This window comes from Zeugodacus cucurbitae, chromosome 5 (assembly GCF_028554725.1).
Source record: "Zeugodacus cucurbitae isolate PBARC_wt_2022May chromosome 5, idZeuCucr1.2, whole genome shotgun sequence".
NCBI lineage: Eukaryota > Metazoa > Arthropoda > Insecta > Diptera > Tephritidae > Zeugodacus > Zeugodacus cucurbitae.
In genome coordinates, this window is record NC_071670.1 from 13,835,651 (window position 1) to 13,848,379 (window position 12,729).

The 12,729-nt window shown below is 32.8% G+C and overlaps 1 protein-coding gene across 2 annotated transcripts; it reads right to left on the minus strand.

The window, feature by feature from the left end:
- Nucleotides 1–1,774: 1,774 nt before the first annotated feature.
- On the minus strand, nucleotides 1,775–3,966 carry LOC128922028 (uncharacterized). 2 transcript variants are annotated; one of them, XM_054231337.1, is made up of 9 exons: nucleotides 3,744–3,966; nucleotides 3,643–3,675; nucleotides 3,495–3,539; nucleotides 3,356–3,400; nucleotides 3,235–3,267; nucleotides 3,093–3,158; nucleotides 2,384–2,729; nucleotides 2,185–2,326; nucleotides 1,775–2,123 (listed from the first exon to the last, which is right to left on the minus strand). In XM_054231337.1, exons 1-7 carry the CDS (start codon nucleotides 3,944–3,946, stop codon nucleotides 2,606–2,608), a joined length of 549 nt encoding a protein of 182 aa, XP_054087312.1. In that variant the 5' UTR covers nucleotides 3,947–3,966; the 3' UTR covers nucleotides 1,775–2,123; nucleotides 2,185–2,326; nucleotides 2,384–2,605. The 2 variants fall into 2 exon arrangements, with proteins under 2 accessions (XP_054087312.1, XP_054087311.1); XM_054231336.1 differs by having other exon boundaries at nucleotides 3,356–3,409.
- Between the last annotated feature and the right edge of the window lie 8,763 nt (nucleotides 3,967–12,729).

A 12,729-nucleotide genomic window follows, 5' to 3' on the forward strand; every position in this document is an offset into this window, starting at 1 on the left:
GCGCGCAAATTAGCACGCATTTGCGAAATGACGCCCATTAAATAGTAATGCGGCGGAATGCAATGCGCAGTTGACAGTGGATGAGGGATTGGATGCTATACAAATTACGCACAACTCTCACATGAAATTTAATGAGTGTGTGTGTGTGATATATATATATATATAATACGTATTTATATATCCCGTTAATAATTTAATTTTAGTATGAGGGCTGAGGCAATTTATTTTCAATTCACAATGAAGTGGTGAACATTATATCCAAGACTATACACACACCTAATGTTACTAAGTTATTTCACCTACTAACCGATATATACGTACAGAGCCCACCGGACGTTTGAAAGTCCTAATTATAGGTATATGGAAGTTAGGCGAAGTGATGAGTCATACAGTGACTCCGGCAACTAACTGAAGGTTTCTCAACCGGAGCACACTCCTGTAGTACCCCCAGAGGTGATCTAGTTGTTGATGACCAGAGTATACTGAGTTTGTGGAGGAAACACTTCTCCAGCCTGCTGAATGGCAGTGAAAGTACAACACCAGGAGATGGCGAACCCGATTCCCCAATCGACGACGATGGAACAGATGTTCCATTGCCCGACCGTGAAGAAATTAGAATAGCATTGAAGAACAACAAGGCGGCGAAGAACTGATAAGATGCATGCATCAGCTTCTTTGCGGAATATGGTCGGAAGAAAGCATGCCCGACCCCACAATCTGCGCCAACAATCGTGGGATAAGCCTCCTTAATATCGCTTATAAGGTTCTATCAAGCGTACTGTGTGAGAGACTAAAGCCCACCGTCAACAAACTGATTGAACCTTATCAGTGTGGCTTTAGACCTGGAAAATCAACAACTGACCAGATATTCACCATTCGCCAAATCTTGAAGAAGACCCCTGAAAAGATAATCGACACACAGCATCTCTTTGTCGACTTTAAAGCTGCTTTCCACAGCTCGAAAAGGATTTCCTCTATGCCGCGATGTCTGAATTTGGTATCCCCGCAAAACTAATACGGCTGTGTAAGCGACGTTGAGCAACACCAAATGCTCCGAGCCGTTCGATACCAGACGAGGTTTCAGACAAGGTGACTCACTATCGTGCGACTTCGTTAACCTGATGCTAGAAAAAATTATACGAGCTGCACAGCTAAATAGAGAAGGTACAATCTTCTATAAGAGTGTACAGCTACTGGTGTACGCCGATGATTTCGATATCATTGGAAACAGCACCCGCGCCGTTAGTTCTGCTTTTTCCAGACTGGATAAGGAAGCGAAGCGTATGGGTCTGGTGGTGAGCCTTGAAATCCAACGCAGAATCACTCTTGCCAACAGGTGCTACTATGGACTAAGTAGGCAATTGAAAAGTAAAGTCCTCTCTCGACAAATAAAAACCAAACTCTACAAGTCCCTCATCATCCCCGACCTACTTTACGGTGCAGAAGCGTGGACGTTGTCAACATCCGATGAGACGGCACTAGGAGTTTTCGAGAGAAAGGTTTTGCGGAAGATTTATGGACCCTTAAACATTGGCAACGGCGAATACCGCAGAAGATGGAACGATGATCTGTATGTGTTATTCGACGACATAGACATAGTCCAGCGAGGAAAATCTGAGGAAAATCTATCACATTGATACTTCTTATCGAAAATACAACAACAATAAACGATAATCAATATAAGCGAAGTTGCGTATACGCCAACGTGGTTCATTTTCTAAACGAAGCAAAAAACAACAATAATAACAACGCACAACTTTTATATATTCGTAAATATGATGAATAAACGGTTTAACTTTATTTGCAAATTCTAATATTGAAAAATATTACTTTCGAACCTCAGTTGCCATTCTTCGGCCATACAATGCTTTCAATAAAGTCCAAGTGATCAAACACTTTTGTTATCACATAAGGTTCAAAATCGTCAGATTCCTTTGCTACAATTGCAAACAATTTATGTATGGGGAAATTTTCTTGAACTTTGTATATTGGCATGCCAAGGAAAGTGCGCTTAAATTTCAAATTCTTTGCACATAGTTGAGATGGCTTCAGGTCAGCACCGGTCTTATTAGAACATTCAGCGTCTGCTACAATCTGAATTTTTCCGAAATATCCCATCAAATCTATAAAAATATATATAGTACAATAAAATAAAAGTAGATAAAAATCAAATTGAAAACTCACAACTCTCTGGATTCACTTGTGAAGTGTATAAGCACACTGGATGCCAATCGGAAGAGTAATCCAAATCACTCACCATTTCAATCAAAGCAATATTGTTAAGGGAAGGTGTTTCTGAAGAGAAATCGGGATGTATGTGAACTGCCTGAAATGTTGAAATCAGTTTAAAAAGAATTTGTTAAAGTTCTAACTTATTAATTACCTTTATTTCCTTATGCTCTGAACCCACTTCTATCTTCGTAAATTTGACAGTTGATACGCAACCTGCTGCAGTTATATAAAACCGTTTGTCAATCCAATTGCCTCTACATAAGCCAACTGCACTGTCAGATTTAAAAAGAAAGGCGCTGAACAAGGTCACGGGATCAATTGATCGCAAATCATTTGTTATTTTTTCACAAGCTTAAACCAAATTAAAATTCCATTAACATTTAGCTATAAAAGTATGTTTCATAAGATCTGTGTTTACAAAATAAAACATGCAATTCAAAACAATGCGAAACTTACCAAGCTCTGCTGGACGTTTCTGAGGTGTGGCAACATCTGTTCTGTAAGTAAAGAGAAATTTAACAAATAGTCACGAAATAAATGGCGATAAGAGTGCGTGAGTAGTAGTTTCTTGTAAGTATTCTTAATTTAAAAAAAGTCAACACTAAACTGTTCATCCACTAACAAACATGACAGAATTCATCTAACGGTGAATGGGTTCTATTTACAGCCGAAAACAGGTGTGGCTCTAGAACATTGAAATTCTTAAGTTCACCGCGTTATTTTCATAAATTAATTGCAAGTGCTTTTACTTAGTGCTTACTTAGAGAGCTTTAAGCTTAGAAAACTACAGACTTCACAATAAATTGATCTTCATTAAAAGAGTTAGTTTACTTTATAATTACATTAAAACACTTTACTACCTTTTGGCAAGCTGGTTGCTTAACTCAACTACTTTCTGATTCAACCGTGTAATTTCCGCAGACATTCTAAAAAATAAGGAGAAATTAACAAGTTATGTTATAATAATTTTACAAACCAAATCGTATTCATGCTTAATGCTACCTTCCTTCCGCTGTTTTTATCACCTCTGTCAATCTGAAAGTTTCCAAAAATAAAACAAGAGATAGTAGTAGAGCTCATGAATAGTTGGTGATACTCAAGTTCAAAACAAAATATTATTTACCGTTGATTCCATCTCTCCTCAGTTACGTTGACTTCCGCGGTCATTCTGAAAATTCCGACATTTTTATAAAACAAAGGTTAGTAGTAGATCTTATGAAAATAGTTTAAAATATTTAAGTTAAAAATAAAGTATTAATTACCGTTGAGTACACCTATCCTCGGTTGCTTTGGCATCCGCGGTTATTCTGAAATTTGGATTTTTTTATAAAACAAATGGATGTAAGTAGATCTTGTTATTGTTGGCGATATTAAAGCTCTAAATATAATATGGTTCTCGTTTAATTCTACCTTTCTTCCAATGCTTCGATTTTCGCTGTCATTCTGAAATTTTCGAAAAATAAATCAAGTGTTAGTGATATAATATTTGATTTCGGATTGGTTCTATTTACCTTTCCAGTGCATCATCTCTTAGACTTTGCTTTTCTTCGATTGTTTTAGCCAAACTCATGCAACTGTCTCTCTCTTTCGCGGCATCTACGTTAATTTTCAATGGCTCATCGATTATGGGGGGAACAGGCTCATTCCGTTTTCCAAACACTGTCGCTTGGAGCAGCGCGAAGAAAAGTCCAAATAATATGAGTTTATTTTTCATTTTACAAAATAACTTCAAATAGCTGTGAATAGAAAAAGTAGAAACAAGTGTTCTTAAAAAACTCTGGCAACACGTCAAACTGTGAAGTTTAATTTTTTCTCGGTTCTTGAATTTGTGCTTAAATTTATTAATATAATTAAAGAAAGTTTACTTTTAATAAGTGTAATCTAAAGCTAAGTATTTGTGCTAATTTGCTTTTGTGTTATATTTAAATTTTAATTGTATTTTAACTATTTTCTTAAATTCTGGTGCCGAGTCTTTTAAATCATTTGTTGTTGTTATCAATTATCAATTTTATTTCCTACTTTGCAATTGTTTGTGCGATTGCATATTGTTTTTGTTTTAATTTGCTCTTTTTCTTTTGATTCGTCTTTTTTTCTTTCATTTTTGCTCACAGCTGTTTGCGTGTTATTTTTAAGTGGCTCAGTGCTTCTCAAACTGCTCACTATTATATTGGTTGTGATCTCGGCTAATTCAGTATAACTATTATTGTTTTTCTATTTACTATTATATCATATTTTAATTTTTATTATTATTTACTATTCTGTTTTTTCCTTCAATTTAAATTTTTTTTTCATAATGACTTGCAACTATTAAAGGCGATTCTGATCGTTTTGTTTCTTGTTGGCTTTGTGACGGGCTTGCCCATCTTAAATGTGCTGGATTGACAGGTAGAATCTTAGATTCTATTCTCGATGGAAAGGGTCTGCGCTGGTCGTGCTTAAAGTGTAGACCGACAGATATTGAATTATTTAAAGTTTTTAAACAGGCGCGCAATAATTTTAAAGAAATCGGTCGAGAACTTCAAAACCTTACAGAAAAATTTAAGTATTATGAAGTGTTGTTTCAATCATTTAAATGCCTAAATGATCAAGATGATAATGCTAAGCCTTCATCAAAACGTAAACGTCCGTCTAATGAGGAACCTGCCACTTTGTCCGTGAAAAGTATGTCACCGGTGAAATTAGACCTTATTAATCTCTCATCTCCTTGCCCTCAAGGAGAGAAGCCTTCCTCTTCAAAAGTGCTTAATCCTCCGAAAACAATTAACGATAACCTTAAGCGGAAAACTATTCAGGATCCGCCTCCTATTAACTCTGAGTTTATGGCAAAAAATTTGGTAGTAATACCTCAACGAAAATCTATTTTCGTTTCGAGATTCGCTTCGGATACCACAATCGAAGATATAAAGTTTTACATCTCGTCGAAATTAAAAATTAACGATATTGATATTGATGTCAGAAAATTTAACTTTAAATACGAAAGAAACATATCTTCTTTCAAGATTGGCGTTTCAGCTGTTAATTTTCAATTGCTACTTGATGAATCATTTTGGCCACCTGGTGCTTTCGTGCGCGAATTCGAGCAAAAGCAACAAAAACAAACTGTAATTGCTCATATTCCAAAAAATGCCGCGGATTCAAAAAACTAATTATAAAAAATTCATTACAAATTCACTATCAAAATGTAAGGGGTTTAAATACAAAATTAAAAGAATTGTATTTGAACAGCACTAATTGTAATTTTAAAGTCATCGCTTTTACTGAAACTTGGCTTAAACCTCATATCTTTGATAACGAAATATTAAATAGTGAATTTCAAATCTTTAGATGCGATCGACTGAACAGAGTCGGGGGGGGGGGGGGGGGGTGTACTATTTGCTGTGCATTCTTCAATTCCATCTGAAGAAGTAGAAGTTCCTCATGCGGACTTTATTGAATTTAAGTGCATACGAATTTGTATTAATAAATGTTCTATTTATCTAACTTTATCTTATATTCCGCCTCAATCGGACTTATCTGTATATACGCAGCATGTTTCTTTAATAAATAATGTTTTTTCAATTGCTAAGAATACTGATTTCATAATTGTTCTAGGCGATTTCAATTTACCGTGTGTATCTTGGAAATCTGTTGACGATTGCATTACCCCTTTTTGCACTCGTTTAAGCTTTAATGAGTTTTTGGAAGAAATGTCGGGGATGGGTCTCTACCAAATTAACTTAATTCCGAACAAGTTTGGTAAATTCTTAGATTTGGTCTATGTTGATAATACTTCAACAGTTTCTGTGGTCCGATCTGATCCTTTAGTTTTGCCAGATGACTCTTATCACCCTGCCTTGGAAATTAATATCGAAATCATAGACGAATTACTTGTATGCAACAAACAGGACCTTTGTTCTCGGTTCAACTTTGCGAAAGCTAACTTCAAAAAGATTAATTGTGAACTTTCTAAATTGACTTGGCCTGATTATAGTGGTAATATTGAATTAAATGTATCACATTTTAATGAAACAATTTTTAATATTTTTGAAAGATTTGTTCCGAAATGTTTTATTATCAAAAGAAAAAGTTCAAATTTGTGGTATTCGAATGAGCTATGTAAATTAAAAAATAAAAAAGCTCGTGCTTTTAAACTTTATAAAAGAACTGGAGCTCTTATTGACTATTTAAAATATTCTAAATTGCGTCGTCAGTTTGAGGAACTTAACAAAAAATGTTATAAAAACTACATAATCAAAGTAAAAAATAATATTATTCGTAATCCGAAATTGTTTTATGGTTTCGTTAACTCCAAACGCAGGATTTCAAATTTTCCGTCCGCGATGAAATATAAATCAACAATGTCATGTGACAATTATATTATTTCTAATATGTTTGCAGAATTCTTCAAATCCAATTATTGTTCAAACTACCCTATGAATGTGCCATATCATCAAGTGTTATGTCCGAGCACTGTAATTAATACACCAATTATTTCTGAAACAGATGTCTTAAATTATTTAGTTACGTTAAAAAATTCGTTTAAATATGGCCCTGATATGATTCCCTCAAGCTTTCTTAAAAATTGCGCAAAATATATCTATCTGCCCTTAACTAAGCTTTTTAACCTATCTCTTAAACAAGGTATTTTTCCGTCAATGTGGAAAAACTCTTTTATATTACCTTTGCATAAAAGTGGAGTTAGATCATCTGTTGAGAACTATAGGGGGATAGCTAAAATGTCAGCTATACCCAAACTTTTTGAAGCTATTGTCACTGACCAAATAACTTTCTTAATCTCTCCTTTAATTTCATTCTCTCAGCATGGATTTTGTAAAGGGAAATCTACAGTAACTAACTTGCTTGAATTTGTAAACCATGTGTCAATGGGTTTTAGGGATAATAAGAATACTGATGTTATATATACAGACTTTAGTAAAGCATTCGATAGAGTAAACCACTCAATTCTTTTGCAAAAACTGAATCTTCTTGGTTTTCAACCAAGACTTCTTGAATGGGTATCCTCTTATCTTACTAACAGAAAACAACAAGTTTTATTTAATAATACATTATCCGATTCAATTAGTGTCACTTCAGGGGTTCCACAGGGTAGTCATCTCGGCCCGATTCTGTTCTTGTTGTTCATCAATGATATACCTTCAGTAATTAAGTTTTCAGAAATTTTATTATATGCGGATGATGTAAAACTTTTTAAATCATATACTTCTCATAACGAAAGTACTGAGTTGCAATCGGATTTAAATAATTTAGTTACTTGGTGTCACAAAAATGATATGCCACTGAATCTTTAAAAATGTAAAACGATGTGCTTTTCCCGTAGAACTGTTGATCTTTCCCCCTATGTAATAAATAACTTCAGTTTAGAGCAAGTTTTTAGCTTTGTTGATTTAGGAGTTAATATGGACCCTAAACTAAATTTTAATTCTCATGTAAATTCAATTGTCTTAAAAGCTAAAGGTAGCTTTGTTAAACGTTGGTCTAAAGAATTTAGTGATCCGTATATTACTAAAATTCTTTTTACAACATTGGTAAGGCCTATATTGGAGTATGGTTCTGTGGTATGGAATCCTAGCTATCAATCCCATTCTGATAAGCTTGAGTCCGTTCAAAAACAATTTTTACTTTTTGCTTTAGGCCACTTACATTGGGATTCAAGATTGAATCTTCCCCCGTATACTAGTCGTTTAAAACTTATAAGTCTTCCCACACTCACTAGTCGCAGAGAAATGCTAGGTATAATTTTTCTAGTAAAGCTTCTGAATGGTTTAGTTTGTAGTTCATTCCTTTTGTCTGATATTAAGTTTAATGTCCCATTGCGTCCATCCAGGCAGTTTAGACCATTATTTCTAAAATCTTCTAGAACAAATTTTGAGTTAAATGAACCATTCTGCCGAATATGTCATGATTTTAATTCGCATTCCAGCACATTTGATCCATCTGACTCAATATTTAGCATCAAAAAAATTTTTTGTCTTCTCTTAATAAATAATATTCAGAAATTTTTAACTTTTTGTTTTTATATATTTTTAAATCTCAGCTGTTGAAATGTTTCTTTCTGTAGCTGAGCAGTTTGAGAACCGGACGCTTAAAAATCTCTTGCCTTTCTAGACTCGGCAAATTCCGCTCGTATGCGGACTGCGCCCCACGCGTCGGTTTGGCGGGAGGAGGGTAATCGTTTGGGTTAATAATAATTACACTTCCCCACACACTCGCTCACTTATATTCTTTCTTTCACTTTCACAAAATTTTGTGTTACTAAAATCTCACACCCTCTCTTTAACTCACGCTCTCACTCTCGAACTGCTTTTTCGCTAAGTATGCTGATACAAAGAATTCAAATAGTCTTATAATTTTCTAAGTAACATGTGATATTTAAAGATTTAGCACAACAGGCGGCACAAAGTATGCCACAGTTTATATTATATTACCTTAAAAACGGAGATAAATCATAAATATACAGTGAATTTGTGTGACAACTTATTACTAAAAGATTGTACAATTACCGAATAATTTTTTTAAATATATAATATATTTATTAGTTATAAATGCAGTTTTCCATAAATATTTATTTCTAATTGCTTTAAAATCATAAAATTATTTCATATCCCTCTGTAAATATACCTCATACAAAACAGCTCACAAGACACTTGGTAGCAACAAAATAGTTTTAGTTATTAATTTTGCATTTAGAAACCTTTGAAACAAGCTTATGCATGTTTTTCCCTCAACTTATTTAACAACTTATTTATTTTTGCATGCTCTTTGACTTAAAATTGATTTTAAAGACATTAAATTATATAATTTACTTCATATATGCTATGCATCACACTTATCGTCTTTATATTTTATGCAAATAGTTCATTTATAGTTAAAGATTCTAGTTCAATCGCACTGAACTGAACTTCACCGCATAAATTAAAATCTAAACCAGCCTAAATGTATACCTCAAAATTTAGTTAATTTTACTTTAAATTAATAGCCTTTTCGCAGAGGAGCTAATTGCTCAATTTTCCGGCTTTTGCTCGATTAAAGCAATGATTTCAATCGATTTAACAAACAAAATAAAAATATTATTTTTCAATATTGATTTTAATGGAATTTTAATCGAGTTGAAAATGAAAAGCAACTTTACGACAGAGAACTTATTTGTAATTACGTCTAAATGCGTTCTGTGTCTGCTAGTTTTTGTTCACACTGTAAATTTGGCTACCTTTTTGATAAAATAGCAGTAATACTACTCGACGGTAGATGCAAATTATTTTGGTGGCTATCGAAAACTTAACAAATTCTTATGAAAAGCAAAAATAGAAATGTGTAACAGCTGATCGTTTATTGAATAGCCTGCAGTGGAAAGTGCAAAAACTGGTTCTCAATTAAAATTTTTTTTGATCAATTAATTTGGCTGTGCGAAAAGGCTATAACAAGTTCCTACCAGCAGAGCATGTTGCTTAAAAAATTCTAGAATTTGCATATTTTAAACATAAATTCTCAGTAAATTTTATATTTTATGGACTTAGCGCCTGAAAATATGTCTGTATAAGAATTATACAAAAGTACAATCATAGACATTTCAAACACTTTGTTTCTGTTTTACACACTTTTAATATATTAAATATTTAATACATTTTTATTTTTATAAACCCTGCATTAATGTAAAAATATATTTAAAAAATCAAACATTTCCAATTTTAAATTAAATTTCAAAATTTTTTGCATACTTTTAAGCGTGCTAACATAATTATGCTTATGCCATATTTTATTATCCATGCCATATTTTAATCGCATTTATAGAAATTGGAAATAATGCTGTTAGCAATATATAAATCCATGCTATTTTATTATTTAGAAGTTTCCGTTGTTTGATTTATTATGTGTGCTATAAAGAGTCAGCATTACTATACTTATTTTTGCTCAGTGTGCATAGGAGTGCACCTAGAACTCATTACATTTCACAATAAAAACAGAAGTAATTAAAGGAAATGATAAAAGTGTGCTTGCGCTCGAAAGTATGCAAAGTAAATTATTCTAGTAGTAGAGCCTCAAAAAAGTTAAATTAGGTTGTTATTGTGATGCCATGCAATTAAAGTCCTAAAAGTATGCAATAATTCAGCGCCTCTCAAAGATTTTTGTTGCATACCTTTAGGGTTACAAAAATAATATCAGAATATGCAATTTGTACGGCATTCTATGAAATATTATTATCTTCTACCACCATTTATTAAAATAATTACTCCCATAAGTAGGCATATCCGCGTAGTATGAAACACACAATTATATCAAAGCATACTAACGCAAAAACGCACAAATCACTCTTGCGTGATGTGTAGAACTATAACGATAACTACATATATCTAAACGGCCAAGCATATGTTAAACTAATATTTCGCCTTTGAAGTTTTAATTAAATTCACGCACTTCCTGTTTGGTCCGTTAACCTATTACTCAAGCAAATGTTCGAGCTGTAGCGCCTCATCATATGCTATAAACTGCGTGACGTTGGTTTCCTTGAGTTTCACGCAATGAAATTTAAAAGAACTTTCACAACGTTGGCGAGAACTTTAAGTGAAACGCATTTCATTCAACATTACGGTGTGAGTTGAGTTTATTAGTTAGCCAATGCGTGTCAGCAGAAAGTTTGCTGAAACATAAAACACTGTCTCACTCCTAATTTACGCATACGCCATTTTGGAACGCCTTAAACGCGCTGAGTGGCGTGAGAAACACTTATTTATTTAAAGGCGCAGGGTGGCATTGCATTGACAGGTAGCAAAGAAATTAAATGGTATTAATCCACTGGGCGCTTTCTATCTTCTTTGGATTTCCATAAATAGAAAAACCATTTTTTGGAATTAACGAGTAGCTTTGGAGCATTCTAAGTATTGATTTCACTTAAATTAATTGCTTCCTCTGGCTTCTTTGTATTGTAATCTCAAACGTCTTATAAATACTTCGAAACTGATTAGAATTTACATTTCACTGGCAAGTAAAATGCTCAATTTATTTTTCGCATGGAATAAAAGCTGAAGTATGATTAGTGTGGTACTACTAGACTTCAAATATATTTAATTATATTAATTCCACCCTAAAAGTATGTTACTTTATATAGCTTAATTGATTAAGAAATAAATTAAGTATTTTTATCGAAAACAAATTCTATATTTGTATATAAAATATATAACCATACAGTAGAAGAAAAATGTTTTCAGAGCATTACTTCACTGATATGGAGGAAAGTAATTAATTTTCTCTTTTTAACCTTAGAATTCGCTTTTGAACTTTCGGGATGTGGAATATTATAACTAGCTGTAGACTATGTATTTTAAAGTCGCGAAATGTTGGGTTCGCGAAAAAAGTCTCGGCATTAATAAACTGTACCCTTTGTAAAAAATATTACATTAGATCAAGAAAAAATAGTATTAAATCATAATATCATAAAACGTTGGCCTCGGCCACGCAATGAGCGGCAAAGCAGCGAGTAGCTGAATGGTGAGCCGCTGCGATTAAAACATATGAAACGCTATGTGAGCGACATTTTTGAGAGACAGAGCGGCGCCGCTCAGAAATAAACCCCTTTAAGAATGAACCGCTCAGAAATGGCGCTCATTAAATAGCCGCATGCCGCTGAAACACGCATAGGAAGCATTTATTTACGCATATGGTGTGATTGTTCAAAACTCAAAAATCAATTGACTACTATTACAAAATTCAGAAATTTCGGGATTCGAAATAAAATTTTTGGGTTATTCACCCTTAGCAAAAACGTAGAAAATATTTGTTGAATGCAAATTAAATAGCAATTCTAAGTAAATCATACTTTCTGTTATTTTTTTAAGGCTTTTATATAAATCATAGTTCTCTCTTATAGAGCAATAATAAAGTTATTAATCATAGTTTTATTGAAATTAATTCATTTATATCATTATTATTATATATACTTATATCAGTTTTCAGAAAAAAAAAAATGAATATTTAAATAATTGTTTGTTACAATTTACATTTACTAGTATAATTACGGCGCCAGGGCGTATGATGAATATTTTAAATTTCCTTCAAATAACTTTTACAAATTAACCATTATACAACACAGTTTTTACACAGTTTTTTTTAATATGTAACATTCGTTGGCGGGTAATTTTCTTCACTTTTTGGCTTTCAAACACTTTACATTTCATATTTCAGCTTATTGAAGTGCACCTGCTAAGTTAGTTTTTAAGCAATGCAATGGTTCACAGAAAAAACAATTAAAAAGCATAATTTCTTAGAATGTCTTTCGGTTAAATATGTTTACAATTTTTTTTTTTATATAAACTTTTTAGAAAATACTTTATATTGCTCTACCATCATTAAGCGTATTAATGAGATTATAACAGACTCTATCACAAACTTTTAATTTCTTTGTTATATTAAAAAATATTTTTTTTATTATAGCAGTATTTTGTTCCACTAATTACGCCATATAATATATGAGTATTACGAAATTTTACTTTTCACATTTTGCTT

Coding starts and splice junctions, on each gene's coding strand:
- LOC128922028 (XM_054231336.1), bottom strand. CDS start 3,946: ATGAAAAATAAACTCATATTATTTGGACTTTTCTTCGCGCTGCTCCAA. Junction 3,676..3,743: donor AGAGATGATGCACTGGAAAG/GTAAATAGAACC, acceptor CGAAAATTTCAG/AATGACAGCGAAAATCGAAG. Junction 3,268..3,355: donor GAGGAGAGATGGAATCAACG/GTAAATAATATT, acceptor GGAAACTTTCAG/ATTGACAGAGGTGATAAAAA.